The sequence below is a fragment of the Bufo bufo genome, chromosome 5 (genome assembly GCF_905171765.1).
Source record: "Bufo bufo chromosome 5, aBufBuf1.1, whole genome shotgun sequence".
Taxonomy (NCBI): domain Eukaryota; kingdom Metazoa; phylum Chordata; class Amphibia; order Anura; family Bufonidae; genus Bufo; species Bufo bufo.
The window spans coordinates 78024528-78052490 of record NC_053393.1 but is presented as its reverse complement, the minus strand read 5'-3'; the positions used below and the strand labels follow the sequence as shown (position 1 = coordinate 78052490).

The following is a 27963-nucleotide window of genomic DNA, read 5'->3' as shown; positions in this document are numbered from 1 at the left end:
TTATGCATGTTGTCTTACTCCAAGCTGTATAGGCTCGAAAGCCTACTACCAATTAAGCATATTAGGTGATGTGCATCTCTGTAATGAGAAGGGGTGTGGTCTAATGACATCAACACCCTATATTAGGTGTGCATAATTATTAGGCAACTTCCTTTCCTTTGGCAAAATGGGTCAAATAAAGGACTTGACAGGCTCAGAAAAGTCAAAAATAGTGAGATATCTTGCAGAGGGATGCAGCACTCTTAAAATTGCAAAGCTTCTGAAGCGTGATCATCGAACAATCAAGCGTTTCATTCAAAATAGTCAACAGGGTCGCAAGAAGCGTGTGGAAAAACCAAGGCGCAAAATAACTGCCCATGAACTTAGAAAAGTCAAGCGTGCAGCTGCCAAGATGCCACTTGCCACCAGTTTGGCCATATTTCAGAGCTGCAACATCACTGGAGTGCCCAAAAGCACAAGGTGTGCAATATTCAGAGACATGGCCAAGGTAAGAAAGGCTAAAAGACGACCACCACTGAACAAGACACACAAGCTGAAACGTCAAGACTGGGCCAAGAAATATCTCAAGACTGATTTTTCTAAGGTTTTATGAACTGATGAAATGAGAGTGAGTCTTGATGGGCCAGATGGATGGGCCCGTGGCTGGATTGGTAAAGGGCAGAGAGCTCCAGTCCGACTCAGACGCCAGCAAGGTGGAGGTGGAGTACTGGTTTGGGCTGGTATCATCAAAGATGAGCTTGTGGGGCCTTTTCGGGTTGAGGATGGAGTCGAGCTCAACTCCCAGTCCTACTGCCAGTTTCTGGAAGACACCTTCTTCAAGCAGTGGTATAGGAAGAAGTCTGCATCCTTCAAGAAAAACATGATTTTCATGCAGGACAATGCTCCATCACACGCGTCCAAGTACTCCACAGCGTGGCTGGCAAGAAAGGGTATAAAAGAAGAAAATCTAATGACATGGCCTCCTTGTTCACCTGATCTGAACCCCATTGAGAACCTGTGGTCCATCATCAAATGTGAGATTTACAAGGAGGGAAAACAGTACACCTCTCTGAACAGTGTCTGGGAGGCTGTGGTTGCTGCTGCACGCAATGTTGATGGTGAACAGATCAAAACACTGACAGAATCCATGGATGGCAGGCTTTTGAGTGTCCTTGCAAAGAAAGGTGGCTATATTGGTCACTGATTTGTTTTTGTTTTGTTTTTGAATGTCAGAAATGTATATTTGTGAATGTTGAGATGTTATATTGGTTTCACTGGTAAAAATAAATAATTGAAATGGGTATATATTTGTTTTTTGTTAAGTTGCCTAATAATTATGCACAGTAATAGTCACCTGCACACACAGATATCCCCCTAAAATAGCTAAAACTAAAAACAAACTAAAAACTACTTCCAAAAATATTCAGCTTTGATATTAATGAGTTTTTTGGGTTCATTGAGAACATGGTGGTTGTTCAATAATAAAATTAATCCTCAAAAATACAACTTGCCTAATAATTCTGCACTCCCTGTATGGAGAGTGTGGTGGCTGGGAATCCAGGGGTAGAACTCACTCCTATCAGGCATTTATGGCATTTTCTGTGGATACGCGATGAATGATTTACACGGAGATGAGATTTTATACCTCATTCATGGTGGTAAAATACAATAGACACATTGGGGCAGAACGTTCATACGCTAATGTCAACCTAAAGATTATCAGAGTGAAATACGCCTAATGTATTAAGAATCTTTGCACATTTTGGACTTTCTGAACGCCAGAAACTAAATCCGTGATTTGCACTGCTTTTTGCAACATTTTCTGGCATTAAACGTAATAAACTTGTGACCACACCCCCTCCAGATAAACCACACCCACTTTTCTCAAAATTTTTCAAAAATGCAGAGAGGAGTAAAAAAATACTGGCAAGAACTTGGCACAAATTGAGTAACAAATTCCCCCCATTTTATATGAAGTAGGTAAGACTTTTTTATATATTTTTACACCACACACCTTATCTAAAAAAATATTCTGCTGGACGGGACATGATGTCATTGGTCACCAGCTTCGGTCATCTGGCAAGCACCTATATCTATACCACCCTATAAACCCAGTTCTAAGATGGCGGTGAATGAATGCAGCACAACCCATGGTACGTGACATGAACCCGTGTCCACGACCCCCATGGTCCCTGCTCAACCAGAGAACAGATTGAATAGTCACAACTGGATTGGTCAGGATTGCATCCACTTCTCCCTTCCACCCCCCATCCCTTTCCACGGGGTCCATCGCCCTGGTAAATTTGGGCGCAGCAGTACCCGAGTGTGACGTCCTGTCTGACTCCGCTGCCTGATGTTCTTCAAGTGATTTTCCATTTGCCTGTAATAAACTGTCCGATCATTAATGCACATTAACAACCAGCGCTCAAACGCACCAGATAAAAGCCCTTTTGGCTTAAAATGAAGTAAACAATATAAATGGAAAATTCCATGTTTGTGGAGTTTTACTTGCAAATGGAGCCAGCGCTGTATTGGAGCATGGCTTTGTTTTATGATTGGAAGTAATTGAAACAGAGAATATTCTTTATTGTGACAAATGTCTGACTGTTCCCAGGTATGGAGGAGACGAGGCTGCTCTAATAAGCCTTGTACTGATAAGTGGTCGAGGTTTTTGTTATTTTACATATCTGTCCTGTGATGACCCCTGACTGTGCTTTTCATTTCATGTTGTGGTAGTCATTATCATGGGAATTGTTGTACATATTATGTATGTACGCAGTATGGTCTTTGGACTTTCAGATTTTAAATGTGTCATTACTACTAAACTTTAGTTTGAAGTGATTTTTCCAGTTTAAAGTGATTTTTCTCATGTAGTTGCCTACCTCATGTACATCTTCCCCATGCTTTTTTTTCTATTTGGACTTTCCTCCTGACCTGTTTCCACCATGTAAACCAATACCTCTGGTTTGTTTCCATCCTCTATGTAGCACTTCCTGTTCCTGTATCCAACCAAACCCATGATGCACTTCTCCGTTCTCTACCAAAGCTCCAGCACCGCCCCTAACAACACCCAGCTAGTTTATAGCCCCTCCCACCCAGCTAGTTACATAGACACTCCCCTATCCCCCAGCTAGTTTATAGCTCCTCCCACCAGCTTGTTGCATAGACACTCCTCTATAACTCAGCTAATTTATAGCTCCTCCCACCAGCTAGTTACATCACTGCCCCTGTTGGAGCTTTGACACACCCATGGACATACCATCACAGGAAATAAGAAGGAGCTGAATGGATTGTCTCCGATGAGCCGAAGTTATTACTTCGCGAAGTTTCGCGTAATAACTTCATAAATTGATTTCTACTGTAAAAAAACTATTTTCTACCCCTTGGAATTGAACCCAAGTTCGGGAAATTTTCTTTTACAGAAGAAATCAGTTTATGAAGTTATCTGTGTCTGCCCTGACTCTTTCCTTTTTTAACATACTCTTTTATCTCTTTTTGCTTGCATGATTTTCTCCTTGTAGGAGCGTTCTCTTTCCACCCTACTCCATTGGATGCAGCACCTCCAGGCCTCCATTAGGGGGCATCTAACAGACTCTCCCATGGTGTGTGCAGAGTTGCCCTGGTGTCCTCATCGTTCTCCATTCTCCAGTAGGGCATCTCTGGCTCCTCTGCTCCTAGACGGTAGAACTCTGCTTTATGTACTAGATGGTATGGTGGTAGCAGGTGGCTGTGCGTGAATTCTCTGCTGCCCCATGTTTGATGCTGATGTAGCTGCAGTGTTTACATAGCAGTTGACCCCCACTAGATCTCATCGCTTGGCGGTGGGGGGGCTGGGGGGTTCTCCTGGGTTTACATGACTTTTGCTCTCTGCTCAAGTGGTTTTCAAACAAGAACAAGAGGCTCTTCTCTCCCCGCGGGATAAGGAGAATTGATTGTCCGAGCCGCGTCCTGCTGGAATCCATGGTGTAAATGTTTACATGACTATATCCTTCCTTGCACTTTCATGCTCGCTGAGCGTTCCCTAAGCAATTTCAGAAATCAACTTTTCCCATTAAGAGACCCAAAAAATGAATTTCTACACATTATAATAATCTACATCTGTAGAGAATCTGCAGACAGGTATTTCCTCAGCTCAGAGGAGTAACTGAAAAGAGGAGCTGTCGCCTCTCCTGACACGTCTGTTTTATACACTTTGCATTCCCCATGAAATAACAATTCTGGAGCATCCTCTATAATAAGTAATTTCTCTATTATTCCTTTTGGAAAAGTATGAATCCATTGATGTTCAATTCTCACTGTCATGGGACATGTCCCTTTATACTTTAACACTAGCTAATCGTTGATGGCGCCAACTGTGCAAAGACATACCTTATTATTCACATGGTAAATTGTTATCACATGGGGAATGCAAGTAGTTACTAAAACAGACATGCAGGTGTGAAAAAATACTTCAAAGTAAGAGTGCTTTCAGAAATAGAAATGTTAATAGTTTATTTTTTCAATTAGCAAAATGCAAAGTGAATGAACAAAAGAATAATCTAAACCTAATCAATATTTGGTGTGGCCACCCTTTGCCTTCAAAACAGCATCAGTTCTTCTAGTAGACTTAAAATCTATAAAAAATGTCACCAGTCAAGGGCTGTTTCACATGAGCGTGTGCAGTGCATGAATCACGCTACATGTGACACTGCTCGTCTTGCAGGAGCCATCGGCATTATACTGATTTATAATGCTGTGTGCCTCTGCAAGACCCTATTGTTACAGGATCATACTGACAGCGTTCTTTCAGCATGGTCCTGTAGAAGTACGGTCATGCAGAGACACACAGAATTATAAATCAGTATAATGCCATGTGCTCCTGCAAGATGAGGAGTGCCCAGAACGGAGAATCACACTCACACACAGAGCGTGATTCCCGCTCTGCACACGCTTGTCTAAAAGAGGCCTAAGTCTCCTACTGTGAGCGCTGTAGGATCCTCGGTCAATATAAATAGTAGAACCACACTGCTCTCCATCTGATAAGGCAGTGGTGAAACCTCGGGTTGGGCAAGCTAGAGGCAACCCGACTTTAAGATGTTTGATGTGCCTTGCTTTTAGCTACTTTTGTGAGTATTATTAATCTGTTGGTTTCTTTCCTGATGTCTGCGGTACTTCACTGTTTTGCCCCTCAATTACTGATCAACTATAGGAGGTGAGAATGCGAATGAGTTGGAGTATGTAGGATACCAAAGCAGTGATTAATTACGTGAAGGACAACAAGAAAGTCCATGGATTCTCTCCAATTCTGCTTATACATTGGAAAAAGACAGAGCAGCGCGGTCCTACTATTCATGTACTCTTCTAGGTATGCTTGCACAAAGCAAGGGATTTTGTGGGATTATAGTCAGGTGTATGATTAACCAGTTACACCAAACAGGTGATAATGATCTTCACTTTCATGTGTAGGTGGAAACACGGTCATTAACTGTAACAGAAACATATGTGTAGGAGGCTTAAAGGGGTTTCTCACTAAAGAAAATTGCATTTATCATGTAGTAAAGTTAATACAAAGCACTTACTAATGTATTGTGATTGTCCATATTGCCTCCTTTGCTGGCTGGATTCATTTTTTCCATCTATACACTGCTCTTATCCATGGGGTTATGGCCACCCTGCAATTCAGCAGCGGTGGCCATGTTTGCACATTGTAGGAAAAGGCACCAATGTCTCTGGTGACCGTGGGAGCGCACATAGGCACAAATTGTTCCGTCCTGGTCAACTCATAGCTTCGCTGCACTGTGGACATAACCCCTGGATATGAGCAGTGTATAATGCAATGGAAAAGTGAATAAAACCATCAAAGGAAGCAGTATGGACAATCACAATACATTAGGAAGAGCCTTGTATTACTTTGTCTATATGATAAATTCCATTTGCTGAAGTTAAACAATCCATTTAAAACTGGGTGAGGAACGTCCAAACTCTGCTACAAAGCTGAGGTTGTGGAAGACAGTTTAATGTCACAGGTCATATACCGTAGCAAGACTAAGCGCAACAACAAGACACAAGGTAGTTATACGGCATCAACAAGATGTCTCCCAGACAAAGATATCAAAGCAGACTGGGGTTTCAAGATGTGCTGTTCGAGCTCTTTTGAAGAAGCACAGAAAAATGGGCAATGTTAAGGACCATGGACTCAGCCAAGGAAAATTAGTGCAGCAGATGAGACACATGATTACCTCTCTTAAAAATAGGAAGATGCCCAGGAGTGTCATCAGCTCAGAACTTGCAGAAACCTGTGGGACCCAGGTACACCCATCTACTGTTCGATAAGTCTGGCCAAAAGTGGCCTTCATGGAACACTTATAACCAAAAAGCTATACCTTCAACATGGAAACAAGACCGAGGTACTCAACTATGCATGAAAACATAGGGGGTCATTTATGATGGAAAAATACGCCACTTTTTTATGCATTTTAGGCACAGATTTTGTCGCAAATGGGTTTTGCAGCAAAATCTGCGCCTTTTCCCCACATACGCTACTTTTCCGAGGTGGAGGAGAAAAGGCGCATGGCATGGGCGGGGAAGGTGGCGGACGACTGACCCATCTCATTTACCATTTTCTATGCCACTTTATGGCGTGGAAAATGGTCTTAAACTATGCCAGCAAGGGAGCTGGCTTATTTTAAACCACGTCGCAGGGCCGGCAGCAGCAAGCGCCAAACTTATGTAGAGGCTGGTGCCTCTACATAACTTAGGCGCATCCACTGCCAGCGCAGGGGTATTAAGACCGGCGTATGAATCGCCGGTCTTAATAACTGACTCCCATAGTGTCTACAGGCAACAGTGCAGCATGGTAGCGGTGCCTTGAACGTTTGGGGCAGCATTTCAGCAAACAGAGTTGGAGAGTTACAACAAATTATAAAAAAGGCTGGCTCACAGTAACATATATCTATTTAATAAGATACAATGACATATAGTTAAAAAAAACATGAATTCATAAAATAATAAACAGTGAATTAATTCATGTTTTAAACTATATGTCATTGTATCTTATTAAATAGATATATGTTACTGTGAGCCAGCCTTTTTTATAATTTGTAGTACCTCTATGTAATGTCCTTGGGCAGTGCTCCAGAATTGTGATTGTCTTAGTACCTGGTGAGCGCCCTTATTTAACTATTAGAGTTGGAGAGTTGGTCAGGAATCACGATGAATGATGTTCTCAAGGCTAGGAATCTATGCAGATACTTATACATCATGCAGTACCATCAGAGGGGCGTGTGACTGGCTCCAAAATAGCAACCCCAAACATACAGCTAATGTCATTAAGAACTATCCTCAGGGTAAAGAAGAACAATGAGTTCTGGAAGTGATGATTTGGCCTCCACAGAGCCCTGATCTCAATATCAAGTCTGTCTGGGATTACATGAAGAGACAGAAGGATCTGAGCAAGCCTGCATCCACAGAAGATCTGTGGTTAGTTCTCCAAGATGTTTGGGACAACCTCCTTCAAAAACTTTGTGCAAGTGTAACTAGAAGAATTGTTTTGAAGGCAAAGGGTGATCACCCCAAATATTGATTTGATTTAGATCTCTCTTGTTCATTCACTTTGTATTTTGTTAATTGATAAAATTAAACCATTTACACTTCTATTTTTAAAAGCATTCTTACATTGCAGAATTTTTTCCACACCTGTCTAAATCTTTTGCACCGTACAGCATGTTGGCCAAAAACGCCAGTTTCAGGGATTTGCTTGGGGTCCTCCCCAATTCAAAGTGTCTGACCTTTTTGTTGGCTAGAAGATGTGCCACTTCCATTGACAACACATGCATGCTCGGCCAAACCAAGCATGAATATCCATGGGGGAATCAGGAGAGCTAGCTTTTGAGTGTTGTCCAGCATTAGTGGTTCATTATTTTTTATTCCACACCTGTCACAAGGTCATAATTCCCCTAATACTGTAACTTATCCCTGTGCTGCCATTATTACTGGACATGACGGGCTCAAACGTGATGTTAACAGAGCCTTACTTTGCTGAGGTATGAGGCTCTTTTTGCCTCCTGCCTCAGCTTTAATTTCTCTCATGTCACTGTTTCTAATTTATGATTTGACGGGTTTTGATTGATTCTGTAAAACATGAATTGCTTGCAAAACCTATTTCCGGAGCTGTGCTTGCTTGTGGTGTGAACTTTGTTGGGTTTGGCAGCAGGAGAACATTGACATGTGAGCTCGTTTGGTGTGTACACATGTACCGTGTCTTGTTGTATTCCATGTGACATGAGCTGTGTTTTGAGCTGCGGTCTTTCGTGAGTTTGTTCCATGATCGTAAGGATGCCAGATGAAAGCGACCATAGACATTCCATGGAAAAAGGTCGCAAGAGATGACTCTGTAAGGATTTGTAGACATTTCTAATATGCGGTACGTTGGTCCTGAAATTGCAACCACAAACCTCAAATAGGTCCCCAGAGGAAGCGGTGAAATCTTACATGTTGGGCCAGAAGTGCTGGAAGTGATTTACATTCAAACATCCAATGATGTGGGTAGTGTCATGTGATAATCCTGGCAAATTCCACTCCGAGGTTCTGGTGAGGTTAATCCCAGGATGACAGCAGCACAGTGTCCCACACAATGGAGATGTCGTTCTGCTAGTAGGATATAACTCCCTGCTTGTATTTCATGCCATTAAAAACTATAGACTATAGATTGTAGTATTATTATATAAGGCTAAGCTGGAAGGTGTGGTGGAGCATATCCTCCAGAGTTCATGGTGCCAGGAGATAGGGTGCCATCAAGTCTCTCTGCCTTGGTCAGGGTATTTAGGTACAGGACCAGAGAAAAAAACGCAATCTTTGCCCCAGGTGAAGGAAAGTCTAGCACAATTTTTTGCTATTGTATCCATTAGTAAGTCCAAAGCAAGAAAGAATGCACAGTATGATGAGCTAATGGGATAGCTGGGTAGCTAGCAGGAGAGAGGGCCCAGCCCTAGTTTCTCCCTTTGCCACTAGGTGGCGAGGACCCCATGCAGAACTCCCCTCAGATGAACTGGTCTTGGTGGCAAAAAACTTTGTAACACCCCCCCCCCCCTTCCCCCCTTGTGTACTCATCAAAATGAAATTGCAATCGTATGCAACTATTATGGAGCCTAGGAGCTTAGTTTTTCGTCACCCAGTCACAGAAGCTGCACACAAAGTACTTGCTTATTCTTTCTTTCTTCAGGCTTGTCAGTCTCATATAAACCTGTCCATACAAAATTTACCATTGATCCAACCAAGTCCATTATTCATTATAGAGACCAATGTTATTAAAGTGGCATACACCCACAAATACCTGTATAGTTTTGTAGATGTATAAGCTTCATTTTACATACAATAGTGTTATGGCAGTGGATCCTGTGGACTGTTACAGACATGACTGTGGGCTTGCTCCACTGGACTAGTCTGCACTGATGTGGAGACATTTACAACACTAATTCACAGTATCAAATCAAGAAAAAATTACATGATCGGTCAGGCTGAAGGTCAGGGTAGGCAGAGTTCTTGCAATACAAGGGTCAGGCAGAAGGTCAAGGCAGGTGACTTACAGGAGTACGAAGTCAGGACACGCTAAGTCAATACCAGGGAAGACAGCAGGAAAAACATCTTAGCATTTTGCTGGGACTGATTGCTCAAGCACAAAAGTAATGGGGAAGGGACCCTAAATAGCAGGTGTTGATTACATCATCATTAGAAGCAGCCCAGGAAGTAGCATTGTTGCATGGCTACAGAGCACAGAACAGAAAAGGGTTAACCATGACTTGATTGCAGCCACTTAGTGTGGTTGAGAACACACAAGCATAGCAGAGCTGGTCAGGTAAAGCAGAGTAGGAGCAAATGGTTTTCTATCCATGGGGAACATGTGAGCAGCAGTGATGGACAATTGGACATGGCAGACTGTGAGTGAGTCTTTAGCTCACAACAACTAAGAAAACTTTACAGCTTATCCTCAGTCTATTGTGACCCCAACATAAACTAATTAATAATCTTTTATCATACAACCCCTATTACAAAAAAGCGGACGCTATGTAAAATGTAAATAAATGTGAATAAAAACAGAATGCAATGATTTGCAGATCTCATAGACCCATATTTTATTCACAATAGATCATAGAACACATATCAGATGTTAACAGTGAGACATTTTACCATTTCATGAAAAAATTTACTCATTTACAACTTGATGGCAGCAATGCATCTCAAAAAAGTTAGGACATGGACAACAAAAGGCTGGAAAAGTAAGGGATACTAATAAAAAACTTGCTACTAAGTCACATGACTGGGTATAAAAAGAGCATGTTAGAGAGACGGAGCCTCTCATAAACAAAGATGGGCAGAGGATCACCAAAAACCGCACCTGAAAATTGTGGAACAATTTCAGAAACATGTTCCTCCGTGTAAAATTGCAAAGACTTTGAATATCCCAACATCTACTGTACATAACATCATCAAAAGATTCAGAGAATCTGGAGAAATCCATGTGTGCAAGAGACAAGGCCGACGGTTAATACTGGATGCACAGGATGTATGGGCCCTAAGGTGGCACAGCATTAAATAAAGGCATGGACTCAGGAACACCCCTAGAAATCATTGTCTGTAAACACAGTTCATCATGCAATCCAAAAATACAAGGTAAAGCTGTATCGTGCAAAGAAGAGGCCATATGTCAACATGATCCAGAAATGCTGCTTTCTTCTTTGGGCCACAGCTCATTTAAAATGGAAATTTAATTGTTGTGTGGTCAAATGAATCAAAATTCAAAAATCTTTTGGGAGACCACAGATTTCATGTCCTGTGGACTCAAGAGGAGAGGGACCAGCTTGTTATCAGTGTGCATCTCTGATGGTATGGGGTTGCCTTAGTGCCTGTGGTGGGGGCAGGTTACATATCTGGAAAGGCACTATCAATGCGGAACAGTATATAGAGATTTTAGAATAGCATGGTTTCTCAGAAGAAAAGTCCGGGTGCTGAACTGACCTCGCTGCAGTCCAGACCTTTCACCAATAGAAAACATTTTCCCTAGATAACAGATTCCCTAGAATATCTGGGGGTCCGGATTAGTCCCTTGGTGAGAGATTATACCAAACTGAATATTATCCCACTGATGGATAAAACCAAAAATAAAGTACGTGTCTGGCAAAAGCTGACGCTGGGTCAGGCAGACAGGATTGCCTTAATTAAAATGGTGCTTCTTCCACAGATACTATACCAAATGGCTTCATGCCCGATCTGGATTGAGGATGCACACTTCAAAGCTCTGGAGAGACTGCTCAATGAACTAATCTGGGGAAGAAAAAGAGCACGTATCAAACAGAATTACCTATGGCTAGCAGAGGAGAATGGGGGGTTAGGCTACTTTCACACTAGCGTTCAAAGCGGGTCCGTCTGATGTTTCATCAGACGGATCCGCTCCTATAATGCAGACGTTTGCATCCGTTCAGAACGGATCCGTCTGCATTATAGCTTAGAAAAATTTCTAAGTGTGAAAGTAGCCTGAACGGATCCGCCCAGACTTTACATTGAAAGTCAATGGGGGACGGATCCGTTTGAAGATTGAGCCATATAGTGTCATCTTCAAGCGGATCCGTCCCCCTTGACTTACATTGTAAGTCTGGACGGATCCACTCGCCTCCGCACGGCCAGGCGGACACCCGAACGCTGCAAGCAGCATTCAGGTGTCCGCTCACTGAGCGGAGCGGAGGCTAAACGCTGGCAGACTGATGCATTCTGAGCGGATCCGCCTCCACTGAGAATGCATTAGGGCTGGACGGCTGCGTTCGGGGCCGCTTGTGAGCCCCTTCAAACGGAGCTCACGAGCGGACACCCAAACGCTAGTGTGAAAGTAGCCTTATCCGTCCCTTATTTGCGGGGCTATTATTTGGCCTCCCAAATACAGTGGTACTTCTCTGCCCCCTTTAAGACATACCCTCAACTGATTAGAAATTATAGAGGACCCCAGCGGGATATATTTAGTATTCTAGAAACTGGCTATATGGAAGAGGAGGGGAAAAAATGTATCATTTCACATTCTATGCAGTCTGTTTGGAACGCACTTAAAGTTATTTTGGGAATTACGCATGGATTTAGATTTACCCCTCTATGGTATAATGCACACCTTAGTGAATTTAATAATATTGATAATAGTGAATTTTGGGTAAGGAAGGGAATAATTAGGGTAGATCAAATGATATATAATGGGCATATCAGGATGTTGGTGGATATATTTGGGCACGGAGATATTAAACTATTAGATAAGTACAAATATTTTCAGGTTAAACACGCCTTTACGTGCACTTCTTTTGTACTTTTTTGGATAGTAATCCTGTATTTATGATGGATAAGCTGAGCAAATTGTTAATACTCAGCGCATCTTTGTAACATCATGTTCTACTTTTAAAACTGTTATGTTTTGGATACAAAATAAAAAAAACTATTTAATTAAAAAAAAAAAAACATTTGGAGCGTCATGAAATGAAAAATTAGGCAGAGAAGACCCAAAACTGTTGAACAGCTAGAATCCTACATCAGAAAAGAATGGGACAACAGTCCTCTACCAAAACTCCAGCAATTTGCAAACATCTGGGAAGAGAGGAGACCGGCTGTTGTTAAAAGAAGGGGAGATTCTACACAGTGGAGACATGGCCCTGGTACAACTTTATTGAGATATGTTGCTGCCATAAAGTTCTAAATGAGTGTTCCTGGAATGGTAATGTCTCACTTTCAACACCTGATATATCTTCTATGATCTACTGTGAACAAAATATAGGTTAATGAGATTTTATTGCATACTGTTTTTATTTAAAAAAAAAAATACATTTTACACAGCGTTACAACTTTTTTTTGGGAATTTTGGGAATTTCTGTTGTAACAAAACAATGTACCCAGCCATAGTAAGTGGTGACTGTCACAAAAGATGCACACAATTGCTGAATGGTAAACCAAAAAAGTTAAGTTTTATTTTAACATTGTTCTCTATTCAAACTTGTTTGCTATGGTGTTTTTGTGAATTGGGGTTTTTGTTTTGTTTTTATTGTGGGCAGTCTAAGGCACACCTGTGCAGTTATATTTTTGGTCAGTGTATATTAACTAAATTAGTCCACAATTCTGAGACGATTAATGTCATTATACATCTCTGTTTTTCTGATATGCAGTTCCAAATGCCCTAAATAGTCATAGAATTAAATGATGAAATTCTCTTTGCCTTCAGCCACCACTAGGTGACACTAACTGAAGACATAATTAGACATCTTGTATTGAACGCAATAAGAGATCTTCAGTAAACTTCCTCTAGTGATCGCTGCTGTTAGAAACTTTTATTTTTCCCACAATATAAACTTATCCCCTATCCACAGCATCTGATCAATAGGGATCCGACTGCCACAGAACACCAGCATGGGAATCCTGTGTGACCACAAATTAATGGAGCAGTGTGCACACTGCAGTCCATCCACTCTCAATGGGACTGCTGAAGATAGCCAAGTAGAGTGATTGTTACAGGGAAAAGGAGCCCCTTGTTCTAGGAATCAGTGGTGCTCCTGTGGTTGGAACCCCTCCAATAGTTATCCCTTAGGGCTCATGCACACAGCTGTAGCTGTTTTTGCGGTCTCTAAGTTGCAGATCCACAAAACATGGATACCGGCCGTATGCGTTCTGCATTTTGCGGAACTGAACGTCCTGCCATTTTTAGAACTGCCCTATCCTTTTCGTAATACGGACAAGAATAGGACATGTTCTATATTTTTTTGTGGGTGCTGCGTAACGGACATACGGATGCGGATAGTGGAGAGCACACGGAGCGCGACCTTCACTTCAGTCAGCTGATTGGCAGGGGTGCCAGAGGTCGGACCGACCACCGCTGATCTGATATTAATGACCTGCCGTGAGGATAGGTCATCAATATTAAAATCCCCGAAAACCCCTTCAAAAGGGTTTTCTGGGACTTTTGTATTTATGATAGGTCAGCTGTTTGAGGAAACTGCGGCGCTCACCAGAGCTCCGGGGAGCACCACGGCCTCCTCACATCTTACCAAGCACAGCACCATCCATTGGGTAGCGACTCTGCTCGGTATTGCAGCTCAGCCCCATTCACTTGGACATGTGACCGATGTACGGTGACATCACATGGTTTAGGAAGAGGTCTAAGCACTCATGGAGCGCAGTGGCCTCTTCCTACAGGTGGTCGACGGGGGTGCCCGGAGTCGAACCCCTGCTGATCTCATATTGATGACCTATCTTAAGGATAGGCCATCAATAATGTGAGCTCTGACAACCCCTTTTATTTGCTCTTATATTCATGCCTCTGTGCCTGGGAGCTTTATGAAGATTTCTGCCTTCATAAATGACCTGGAATGATAATACAGAAGTAGTCATCTCCTTTAAACGTACACTCATCACGTGCAAGGATTTCATTTCACATGACCCTACTCTACCACTAAAGGGATTTCAAGTGTCAAAACTAACATTACATTTTGGCTATCTGCGCCGTGCATGCGTCACTAGGTGAAGCCAGGACAATGAATGGCCTACGGTTATGTGCTTTCTACTTGGTTATTAGCCTCAGGGGTCAATGTGTGTCCAGATCTCCCCTAATCGCTTTGTATTGTATCTAATATATAAGACGCTCATTAAGAATCCAGAACAAGGTTCAGGGATGAGTGATGAGATAGGCAGAGGCGTGAGAAAATCCCCCTTTCCAGCCATCTTTATGAAGCCCATATGTATTGTATTCCATATGCTCCAAAGCAAACAGCGGCCATACATTCCCTCTTGATGTCTGCAAGCATGATGCACGAACAGAAATATTCTAGTGTTATTGGAGATAGCAGGCCCAGCCATGTCACTGACAGATTGTTGAATGTCACCTCCATCTACAAAAGCCTTTTAAATCCTCTATAGTCCAAAATATCTGAAGAAAAATGAGAAGAACATCAAAAAAAAAAAGCAATACCATTAAATTGCTGGGAATGACTTTGTCCCATGGTAAAGTTAATATTCTCTCATTCACTCCAAAGAAATGAAGTGTTTCTGTTCCTCGCTCAACGGGATCGTATTTCATGAGCTCTATTGGTTTCTAAACAACAAAGGCCATAAAGACAGAAGTAAGAATATATACGTATGTCATGTATTGGCCGGGTGCAGATTCTGTTCTGTCGTTCAGGGGACAAGTAATGTGCAATCAGGTCAGAAAGATGTACATATAGCCCCCTATAGGGGGCTACGTGGGGTGGAGTGGATACTAGCATGATGGGTGTTATAGTGAGCTCAGTTTACCTGTAACTGTGCAGAAATATCAATACTGTCGTTGATAAATGTACTAAACAGAACACAGCGGTCACAATTCTGTCTCTAAATTGAACTGTACTCTCATGGACAAAGATATTCTTCCTTAAAGTAAATGTCAGCACCCTAGAATACACTTCAAAACCATGCTGTGATTAATTTCTTAATATAACAATCTCTTATATATTCCACACTCCATATTCCCTGCATAGACAAAGCTTTGAAAGATATCAGTCTGGCTTCCTACAGCCGCCACTAGGGGGAGCTTATGAGCATACTGTTACATAGTGAACTCAATAGTAAATTCCCCCTAGTAGTCACTGCAGATAGCCAGGATGTTATATTACCCCTCCTGCTCAACGCCATAATAGTATGTCGCTGCAAGTAGTTGGTATCATGGAGCTGTGATTGTGGGGGATCAGGAGCTGTGCCTGCACCATCACTTTCACTTGCGAGTGCCAGTTGTATTACATAGCTGGCACCCTGCTCTCTGATGGGACCAGAGATAACACGGAGCTCGGCAGTTTAACCCCTTAAATGCTGAAGTCAGTGCTGAACATGGCATTTAAGCTGTTTAGAGAGTGGGGCTCCCTCTCTCAAGCCATTGCCCCCGTGATGTTATCATGAGGTGTCAAAGGGTTGCTATGGCAGCATGATGACAACGGATTTGCCATGTAGTGAGGTCTATTTGGCCTTTAGCAGGGCTGAATAGGCATTATGTCAGCTTTTACAGAAACGGATATAATACACTGGTATACTGAAGTATTGCAGCGTATTATATGAACTGTCAGAGGACTGCATGTTGAAGTCCCCTAGTGGGACGTACAAAAAAGTAAAAATAGAAAAAGAAAATTGGGCTTTAAAACACCTTTATCTACTGTACATAAAAAAACATACATAAGTGTTATCGCCGCATCTGTAACGACCCACAAAATAATATGGTCACATAACTTGTCCCATACAGTGAGTATTGTTAAAAATAAAAAACGCCAAAAGGTATGTTCTTTTATTCATTCAAATTCACAACAACTGCGCAACAAGTGATCAAAAAGTTGTACGTACCACAAAATGACACCAGTGAAAACTCTCAAAAATTGTCCTCATATCGCTCCATCAGGTAAAGAAATAAAGATGTTATCGGCTGTTGACTGCTTTGACACAAAAACAAATTATTGGAGAAAAAAAATTGTGCAAAAGTAGAAACATTAAAAAAATTATATAAAATTAGTATTGTCATAATAATACTGACTCAGAGAGTAAAGTTACCGTGTCACTTATAGTGCACTGTGAAAACCCCAAAACAATGGCTGAACTGAGGTGTTTATTCACTCTGTCATCCCAAAAAATGTACCTCAAACTGGTACCGTTAAAAAAAATAACAAATCATAAAAATAGCCCCATACAGCTATGCTTCCGAAAGAGATTAAAGTTACCGGTATGTCTGTAACGCAGCGATGAAAAAACTAAAGTATTACATGCTGAAGTTTCAAATTGTTAAAAGGTCACTGAGTTTTGGTAACACTTTGGATATGTCATAGGTCTGAGCCCTCACCGATCGGGGATAGAGAAGCGCGCACTTCTCTCCTCATTCTAAGGATGGAATCAAGACTGAACCATACACTTTTTTTGAGTCCGTCTTCTGCAGCGACGAGAGAGAACCCTTCTCTCTCCTCGTTCTAGTGATCGATGGAGGTCTCAGCACTCTTGACCATTGACCCTTTAAGGGGTTAAGTCTCTAAGCGCTGACCCATACAAAGAAATAAGATATTAATTAGGCTTTAATCTTTCTGACGCTTCTAACATTTGATTATTGTTTCAGGTGCCATTGCCGGCATTGTCGATCAGCCAATGCAGAACTTTCAGAGAACATCCGAGGCTCAGGCTTCCGCTGGACACAAGGCCAAAGGGGTCATCTCTGGTGTGGGGAAAGGAATTGTTGGCGTATTCACAAAGCCAATTGGAGGAGCAGCAGAACTAGTGTCACAGACTGGATACGGTAAGCGGCACGGTGACTACAGTAGTGCTCTGAAGCACACATACCCATCACATGTCACTGATCAATGAAAGAAAACTATTAACCTTGGGGGCAAAGTCTGCAGTGGCATCTAGATCCCCATACCTGGGGGCTCCACGTGTCTTCCTGGAGCAAATGAGAACACCAGTGCTATGAGACGTAGTATAGTAGTAGAAAGTATAATGCTCCAGTGATGTACAGGAGGCAGCGGGATCACTACACTAATGTATACTACATTATTACAGCATACGTACAGTGTATGGCAGTCGCATATGGTAGTAATTGACTCAGGTCGGTATAACCTTTGCACCATGACCTGAGGGCTTTACGTGTAGTATGTACATGTGGTAAGTAATCTCAAAATCCTGCAGTTTTTGCACTGGCCAATAAGTCAAGTAATAGGCTGACACTTCCCTCTCTTTGGAGGTCAGTTCTCATTACATCGCAGGCAGGATAGCACAGACAGATAATACTCGGGATCTGCCAGCCACAATAGGTGATGACACAACCTATCTACTCCCCCTCTCTGCGCAATGGAGGGTCACAAAGTATAGCTAGAAAACTCATAGATGACAATGGACACCCGCAGATTGCAGGTTCATATAGTCCATGTGGTTGCAGAAAAGAATATATCAAAATGCTGTTAACGGAGTTTAACACTCGGGACCCCCGCGATCAGCTTTTTGAGAAGGCATTCACTCTTGCAGTAGTGCCGCAGCCTTCTCACAGCTTACCAGGCAGAGCACCGTACATTGTATAGCGGCTGTCCTTGGTATGAAGTGCATAGGGCTGAGCTGCCCCCAGGCCATGTGCCTTCTAAAACAAGAGGATAGGTGATCAGTGAAAAAAACACTTGGAAAACGCCTTTAACAACAGCTGAGAGATAGGCGCCCCCATAATCATGTATAGAAATTCAATCGGAAAATAAAAGCATATTGGTAAAATGAGTCTCTGGTTATGTTTATTTACAAATTATATAGATGATAGATTGATTCTTTTCTGTGATTTCTTATATAGCAGGTGGTCCAGGTCCCTAAAGTCAGTTCCATAGTATATTTATGGTGCAGGTGGCTGCCCAAGTGATAGGCAACCGAATGTGGGGTCAAAGACTGCTGGGTGGTCCTAGAGAGAAGACAACATAATCATTAGAATCAGAATTTCTGAAGAGGGAGAGGGTTTTCCAGGCCCTCAAAGTACTTTTTGATTGGGGTAGAATCGATTTGTAACCAAGTGGAATCACAAGGTTAATTTGGATGAATTGGACCCGAAGCATCTCTAGTACCGGGAGTTGGACCCCCATCGGTCAGAAATTGATGACCTATCTTGAATATAGGTCATCAGAAAATCCCTGGAATTCAATATATTGTAAAATCTGCTATAACTATATAGATAGATTGTAAATGGCGCTCATACACGTATTTACGTCAACCAGTAGAGGCTTTTATACCTTCTGTGGTCATCTCTAGCAGAACCGGGCGAGTATCTGTCAGTCATCTTAAAACGTGTCTGAGTGACGCAGCGTGCGGTGGTGAGTGATCTGCCGTCACTGGTAATGGATTTAGGGAGTCGAGCACGGCGCATACTGAAACCGATTACATTTCAAGCTGTGCTTTAAACTCTTCCTAATGTATGTGAAATCCATGAGCAAATGTTACTTTTTCCCCCCATTTAAATCTTTACGAACTGGGATGTATATTCTACAGTGGAAAAACCCGGCTGCGATCACTCCCATCTCAGCAGAACATATTCTCCATCTCTGGCGTTCCAGGGAATTCATCCCCCCGTAAAACCGTTTTATAGTATCGCTGAAGGTTTTACAAACCACTAATTCTTGCAGTAATGACCATGCCTCATTTATTAAACCTTTACAAGCCATCACAATGTGCACATGTTGTCTTCTCCTCTCCGCTTTCCTCCTCCAGCCCTGTTTAAATACTTCTTGCAGTCGCCCCGTGCTTGCTGGCACTCGCTGCCGCATCCCGAAAACCACATGTCTCCGGAGGGCTCATAAACCTATATGTATCAGTGTTTAACAGCTGGATCAAGTAACTTCTCTATAAATACCGTATCTAGGCAAACTGTTTGTTTCTCCAGTTTTACCATCCATGACACGTATGGAGAAAAATTTTATTTTTAAGGGAGGACGGTAACTTCAGCCTGAGTTCGTTGCGTTCGCCGTTGAACTTGTAAACGATGTGTGCGATACCCGTCCTAGATGGACGGCTCTCAAGACTATCCGGTTTCTGTTAATTGCTAATACCAGATTGCTTTTCAAACATTCATTTTTGGGAGATTTAAGCTAATGCACCATTATGAGGTTTAAGTGCACGACCGTTGCATTTGAGCGCTCCGAGAATCGGCTACAAGATGCAGAAGTGGCTTCCAAGGAAATGACCTCATAGTAAAAGACTTTAGGGCTAAATACGGAGTGTGGTATAAAGGTACACTGCATGCATGCAGCCTATGCGCACTGTGTAGTTGTGTGAAGTCCTTTAGGAGTCCCTTGAAGTTACCATGTAATTATTGTGGTTCCTGCCATTATATTATGGGGGCGACAATAAGAACAGTGTGTGCAGTTTACGTATTACTGTCTCTGTTTCTCCCCCAGGGATATTACATGGGGCCGGTCTCTCTCAACTTCCTAAACAGCGTTATCAGCCCAGCGATCTGGAAACCCACAACGCGCCCAATAGTCACGTAAAATATGTCTGGTAAGGTTATTCATATGTATATGGACTACTGTGGTGGAAGCTCAGAGGGCATCTGTCAGCAGTTTTGTCCCTATGACACTGGCTGACCTGTTACATGTGCACTTTGCAGCTGAAGGCATCTGTGTTGGTCCCAAGTTTTTATATATGCAAATGAGTCTCTAGGAGCAACAGGGGCGTTACCATTACTCCTAGAGCCTCAGCTCTCTCTGCACCTGCCAGGGCCAGTTGTGAAGACATTTACACTGCCTGGCCCTGTCAATCAAAATGGGAAGGACAGGACATGCAGAGAGAGCAGAGCCTGTAGGTGTAATGGCAACTCCCCCGTTGCTCCTAGAGGCTCATTTGCATATTTTAAAACATCATTTTTCTCAGCAACATGTTTATGAACTTATGTGGTAACAATACACTATGGGGTCTTAATGCGAGCGGCTTGCTCACAGTAGTCACATAAATTCACATCGCTGCCTATCAAAAGGGAGCTGCCACTTAACCTCCGGCATCTCTGCCGGAATTTTTACTGCCGCAGTAGGAGGAGTCAGTACCTTCCAGAGACAATCTTATTTGTATAGAACGTTTATAATCCATACCCTTGTGCAACTTAAAAGAGATATTCCAAGACCGCCAAAATTTTTTAGTTAAAGACAGGAAATGTTATAAAATAGCACAAGTAGCCCTATTCAGAACCCCTAACTATCCAGCATTGGCACTGTGCTCCCCAATAGTCTAGTGCTGGAACGCCAGAAACAATGTCCACATCTACCCCACTTGATCATATGAGGTAGTCATTATGTCTCCAACTACCCCACTAAATCAGTAAAAAAGAAATGTCATCCAAAGGTAGATCTCCATGGCTGATGCAGATTTCCTCTTCTCTACAGGAAAATGCTCCAGTCTTTGGGGAGACCTGAGCTTCACATGGCTCTGGATGTGGTCATTGTCAGCGGCTCAGGACAAGAGTACGCGGGCTGCTTGCTGCTTACGTCAGAGGTTCTCTTTGTGGTCAGCATCAGTGAGGACACCCAGCAGCAAGCCTTCCCCGTAACCGAAATAGACTGCATGGAGGACCATAACTCAGAGAATTGTCTCCTTGTGCAGCTCAAGCAACAGTCAGTCTCCAGTGAGCAGGAGGTAAGTGTCTCAGTTACCATTGGCCTAGGCCCTGTGGTTTTCATTGTCATTGGGGCAGAGTATATGTAGTGTGAACTGCCTCCATCATTTGCTTTAATACATTGATATTGCTTACCTATGATATTTTATAATTTGGAATATCTGACTTTACCCTTTTCCTTCCTTTTATATTCTGTAGCCATGTGGACACATCATATTGATCTTTGCTGATAGAGCTCCCTAGAAGCAAAGTCTTGATGGACAAACCATATAATTAAAGGGCTTCTGTCACCCCACTAAAGTGATATTTTTTTTTTGGGCTAGTTAAATTAGTTATATTGCGATATATGAAAATATAATGGTGTTACTTACTTTGATCCAGCAGTTTCTTCCAAAAACGAAGTTTTATAATATGTAAATTCGGTCTCTGCAGAAAACCGCCCCCTCGTCGTGTTGATTGACAGGGCCAGCCGCGATCTCCTCCTCCGGCCAGCCCTGTCGGCATTTCAAAAATCGCGCGCCTGTGTTCATTCGGCGCAGGCGCTCTGAGATGAGGAGGCTCGTCTCCTGAGCACTCCCTCAGTGCGCCTGCGCCGATGACGTCTTCTATTTCGGTGATGTCATCGGCGCAGGCGCACTGAGGGAGTTCTGAGGAGGCGAGCCTCCTCATCTCAGAGCGCCTGCGCAGAATGAACACAGGTGCGCGATTTTTGAAATGCCGACAGGGCTGGCCGGAGGAGGAGATCCCGGCTGGCCCTGTCGATCAACACGACGAGGGGGCGGTTTTCTGCTGCGGCTACCAGCAAGTAGACGCCCTACTTGCTGGTAGAGACCGAATTTACATATTATAAAACTTCGTTTTTGGAAGAAACTGCTGGATCAAAGTAACACCATTATATTTTCATATATCGCAATATAACTAATTTAACTAGCCCAAAAAAAAAAAAAAACTTTAGTGGGGTGACAGAAGCCCTTTAAATGGTTTTATACACAAAGTAGTTTATCTTATTAGAATGCTATGTTTTTCAGTTCATTAGTTTATACATGTTCTCATCAATCTTACTATAAATATCTTGTTACTTAAAGGCTTATGTACACCTTTGGGGGCAATTTTTTTTATTATTGCATTGTACTCATTTTAAATAAAAAACAAACAAACAATTGATCTTTCAAAATTGTGAGCTCCTGTCTCTGCACAGCCTTGAGATTCTCTAGTGGCAGGATCTGTGTGTTTACTGTGTTCCGCCAGGCAGCTCAGCTGACGGCTCCTTATCTTTGCTCCCTGACCTTATAAACACTCATTACATCTCAATTCTTATCTTACTAATAAAAATGTGGCTTAAATAAGTGTTTACGACCTTTTAGATATTTAGAGATAAGGTTTATTAAATGACCAACACAAAGTGAAAGTACGATTCACACAGATAGACAGTTAACCCTTTGTGACAGAACGGCTGAATACTTTTAACAAAGATCAATTGAAAAAATTATTTTTAGCCACAAAATGAGTAAAATGCAATCATTAAAAAAATTTACCCCGAAGGTGTACGTAGTCTTTAAAAGTTTTTTTTTTAGGCCTTAGTATCAACGGCCTGTCCCAATAATGGCTAACTTCCAGCACTCCAACTGTGGTGAAACTACAACTCCCAGCATGCGCTATTAATTTCTATGAAATTCTGAGAACATCCAAGCATATGTACATCTTGGGAGGTGTAGTTTTACCACAGCTGGAGTGCCAAAAGTTACCCATCACAGGTATATCTGGGGTCCTGAGAGACTTCAGTAACAAATTTTCAATAGGTCCATCGCCTTGAAATTTAAAATAAAATGTAAATTTCTGTTTACATAAATATAAAAACTCCATGGTGTCCTCGGGATAGACCATACTTGCAGAACCCCCAGCGATCAGCAGAATGATGGCCCCACGTCCCCGTGTTGTTAGGCACAGCACATATCGTTGTGGATGTTCCAGGTACTGCAGCTCAGTTCCATTCAAGTGAACAAGACTAAGCTGCAATACCGTGCACAGCCACAACCGTGAGTAGGGTGAGTAAAACAGTAAAGGAGAGGCCCCTCCATTCTGCTGATCATGACGGTCCTGTCAGTAAGATACTCACCAGTCACATATAGAAATAACACATCTCATTGTCTCCTATTTCTCACAGTCTGATGGGACCAGGGAGCGCCTCTCTGAACAGCAGTACAGCCGACTGGTGGACTACGTGGCAAAAAGTTCACCTCACCTGATCCCTAGCCAGTCCTCATTGAACATTGCCGCCCAGGTAGTAGCTGCAGAACCTCCACCGTCCAACATAAAGACTTATCAGTTCCTGGTGGAGACACCGTTTGCTAGAGTTTTCATTAGCAAATTCAAGATGGTGAAGAATAAGGCTCTGCAAAGAGGATTTTACTGACTGGCATCAAAACCATTGAACTAATGTGAACTGACAACTGGGACCACAGCCGGAAGCTTGTACTCATTACCATCCATCAGATTACAGCCTGACAATGTATTTAGTTCCCCTGTGTTATACTGTGTCCTTCACTGGGGATGGTTCTGGTTTGAGGCACGATGTGCGCTGTTAGTTGTTATGCAGTCACACGAGAGAGATTGCTATGCCCATGGCCAGCGTGATAGTTGGCAGCCATCTTTTTTTGCCCCAGCCAACCTCAGGTCAATGGGTGAGGTGGGGACATACCATCGTAGGTTCAATGACATCTTAAATGGCAGCTGACACTAAAGGTGGTGGAGCTGCTGTCATTCATACACGTATAGAAATGTCCCTAGAGGTCATCAGCACTAGACATATATTAGATAAAAAGTGGTGATCATCATGACGGTAGACGTTTTTCTGGACTTCTATGAGTAATTTCCTTCAAAAACACTACAATAAGTCATTCTCTGCTTAAAATAGCTCCTTACAGGGAACGTTATGTTCACCTGCAGTAAAGATAAGACTTAAAACATAGACAAAAATATATATATATATCCAGTGATCAAAAATGATCTCACTTGTGATACATGATAGATTGGTGAAGTCCACCTGCTCGGATCACCACTGGTTTCCACAATGTAGTGGCTATGATGCTGCACGCAGAGCCTGAATGCCTTTGTCTCCTCTTAAAGATTACTTTAAGGGGGCATCCACACTATTGTATCCGCTTTGCGCTCTGCAAAACATGGATACCGGTCATGTGCATCCTGTATTTCCCCCTTCTGCAGGTCCCGCAGTGTCAGCAAAACAGACAAGAATAGGACATGTTCTTTATTTTTTTGCGGGACAGACATACAGATGCAGACAGCACACAGTGAACTGGATGGGTCTGCATCCGATTCGCAAAAAATGCGGATCGTAAATATGGGCGTGTGATTTCATGAAAGTGTCTTGGCACATGATGTACAAAGTCTTATGAGTAAAGGAGCTCGGCCGCATGTTTATTTGGAAATCAGTGGAGGTCTGGACTCGGGACTGCACCGCTCTCCACCAGAACCTTCCTAGATGAACTTCACCGTTAAAGGTGTATAGTAGTCGTCGTGATTAGGACTCCTGCTCCTGATTCTTATAAAGAAGGCATAACCAGGGGTGTGACATTTTAATGCGCCGTCAATGACACCTCTGGGATGTTGAAGGGAACTTGATCTGTGTAGATATTACAAGACCGTTAACTACCAAAATTGGGCTTTCAGCATATCCCTCGGGAAATATGAGACATTTTCATAAATGTTTTTCACGTCCGATATATCAGGTCCCTTTGTTCTGTAACCCCTTATAGCATTTTTCATACAGGGGCCTTATATTATAATAGGGTTTATGTACAGCTAATGCTCCTGGGGAGTGAGGACTAGTAAATTAGGGTTTAGTTTTATGTCGTACTATAGATGCAGCACTGCCGAGTTTGCCATTTAGCAGAAATAACAGTGAGATCACAGTATTAACTGGCTTTTGCATAGGACTGCTGGTAGACATGCAATGTTATTTTCACTTAATTGTCACCATGTATAAAAAGAATGAATTCAAATTCAGCTCTGCTAAATCTGTACGTACATACGTAAATACAAAACTCTGCTGAAAAAAATCTTTGGGCTTTTAGTAAAGTTTTAGTTTTTAAGAATGATTTAACCACCAGTCTATGTGCTTGTAATAAAACAGGCAAGTTGCCAACGATGGGGGGCAGATACTCTGATTAAAGTTTTTCAGTTTCTTAGTAAAATCTAATATCATTGGGGCGTGTACCACAGGATGTCAGTGTTTTCTAACCATTTTATAAGATTTCATAATATTACTTGACTTGACAGATTGGGGACGGGCCACCTGTGCTGGAGCAGAGTACCGATAAAGAGCTTTTTGATCTTTAAGTTAAACGCTTTCAGGGCCATAACTAAAATTGGTTTGGAGGTGGTACAACTCATTTAAAGGGAGTCTGTCAGCAGTATTGACCATGCTAAACTCAGACAGCACGAGGAAGGGGCTGGAGAGAGCAGCACAAACATACCCTTTGTGAAGCTTTTCTCTTCAGGAGTAGTCAGAATATGAAATTTTATTCAGCCAAATTCTGCTCTTTCAAGTGCCCAGGAGGAGGAGCTTCACTATGAAGTGCTCTCTACATTGAGCTGCATCACCGCTCCTCTTTCTACTCATGAGTGACAGCTGTAGCATCCAACAAGGAGACCACTACCCTCAGAGGGGAGGGCCTGTGAAGCAGCTCTCCGCCTCCTGGGCACTTTAGCGAGCAGAACCTGGCATAATAAAAGTTAATTTTAACTTACTACTACTGATGAGAAAATCTCTGCAATGGGTATGTTTATCCTACTCTTCACAGCCCCTATCTAGTGCTGTCAGCAGTTTGGTCAAAACTGCTGATAGACTCCCTTTAAGTGTATGGGCAAAAGATATAATTTATAACTGAAACCCACCAAAGACGGGTAATGGATAGTTTTGGGGCTTGAAGGAGTAGGTTCATCAGGACATAATAAAGCATACCTATATCATAGGGGGGGACCCCCCTTTATTATCCCTGTCTGGAGGACTCAACACTACCATATAGTAAATGTGGCCTACTGTAAAACCACTTGATCCCTGGAGGGACTGCCTGCAACTGTGCCTGGCAAAAGCTCACTACCAGAGTCTACATAGAAAAGGTGACATCCAGATTAAACGTGCCTTTGTCAGCATTTTGGAAATACTACAGGTTGATTAAACTCATAAGATAGATGTTGGCCTAAAGATTATTCAGTCACAGCTGACTTACCCATAAACATGTTTTCTGCCATAGGCCAATTTCACACGAGCGAGTGCAGGAAATACGTTCCCTGTGTCAGGGGTATTTCCCGTCCTGAATGCTGCTCCTATGACGTGGATCCACTGCGTTAGGGCTCATGCACATGAACGTGTGTCAGCTGTGCCCATATTGCGTATCATGGATGCAATGCCTCCGCACTGCAATTTTTTTTTTAACATGATCTATTTTTTTTTGTGATGCGGATGGGTCGCAGACCCATTCAAGTTGAATGAGTCTGCATCCATCCGCACAGGCCACATGGATAGTACCCGTACATGGAGACTGCAAATTACAGACGGCACACGCTTGTGTGCATGAGCACTTATGATTTATCATGTCGTGAAATTAGCGTTGCGGTCAGGCAGGAACACGCAGCATTATAAATCAGCATAGTGGATCACCGGAGCAGCATTCAGGACGGGAAATACGTCTGACACTCGGAGGGTATTTCTGGCACTGAATACGCTCATGTGAAATTGGTTATAAGGAGTGAGGGATACGTGGATGCTAGACCTGGGGCTTTGAGCATGACATGATAAAATCCAACATGTTTGATCTCTTCAACAACAAAAGAAATCCATACACAGAAAAGGTTGATATGACATTGGAAAAAATGTAAAGTATGAGGGACTCCAGAAACGAGCATCAGCCCTCATTATTATAGACCTCAGCTTTTATTATCCTACATTGTCCAGTCCATGATGGCACCTCAGCAGGACCAATGCATTGCACTTTATGTACCAGAATCTAGAATTTCAGGTAATATTTCTCCCAGCTGCTCAGATTATAGATGAAGCATAGCCATGTCATTTGTGATGCCAATTCCGCCTTTTGAGTCAGTGTATTTAAGAGCACAGCTATAAAATGATCTGTACATAGGCTTTTAGGGTTGGAAAGAAATCTTTATATGGACCTCAGTGTATATTACTAAATATCCTCTATATTTCAAGAACAATAAAGTGATCCTTGGACCGTGTGTCTTGTAGATGGTAACTAGCAGATGTATTCTTCTCCGGCTATGGAGATTACCAGGACAAGAGGAAAGGAGAGTGATGGCTGTAGCAACCAAGTGCCCCTTCTTCTCCCCTGTATAGCCTCATTCACACTGTCCATGAGCCATGCATGTTTGATCCGTGGTTACATCATTCACGGACAATGCCAGGCCGAAAACTAGTTTCCAGAGCATCTTTCAACAACCTGTGAAATAGGGGATTCTCCATGGAAAATCACTGCTATTTGAATGCACACACATTCACTGAGATCAAAGACCAGCATTTCAAGATGGTCTTTGTGCTTCTGGTAGATGCTGCACCTCATCAGAAATTAGGCGCATACTCCGGCAGTCCGTGTCTTGATTGGGACTGGAAAAGATTTTAAACAGTTATGACTGGAAACGGGTGTAATTAGTGAATTTGCCAGAACCAATAACTCAGTTCCTGCCTAGTGGCGAAGACCATGTAAAAGCACATGTGACAAAATTGTCGCATGAACATTTACAAAGTTGCAATATGGGTTCTTGCGATTTTTTTGACCAAAACTGGTTTAAACCATCTTAATAACTTACTCCTTTCTTAACCT

The 27963-nt window shown here is 42.5% G+C and overlaps 1 protein-coding gene across 4 annotated transcripts in view; it reads left to right on the top strand.

Moving 5' to 3' along the window:
* Window positions 1-26551, top strand: part of VPS13B (vacuolar protein sorting 13 homolog B) — a 1020896-nt gene extending 994345 nt beyond the window's left edge. For 3 of the 4 annotated variants that reach the window (XM_040432419.1, XM_040432415.1, XM_040432418.1), the window contains exons 59-62: window positions 17093-17269; window positions 19896-19998; window positions 20877-21126; window positions 23271-26551. In XM_040432419.1, coding sequence (XP_040288353.1) covers window positions 17093-17269; window positions 19896-19998; window positions 20877-21126; window positions 23271-23519 — 779 coding nt within the window. In that variant the 3' untranslated portion in view covers window positions 23520-26551. The remainder of the gene's footprint in view (window positions 1-17092; window positions 17270-19895; window positions 19999-20876; window positions 21127-23270) is intronic. The other variant, XM_040432416.1, reaches the window with a different exon arrangement.
* The last annotated feature ends 1412 nt before the right edge of the window (window positions 26552-27963 follow it).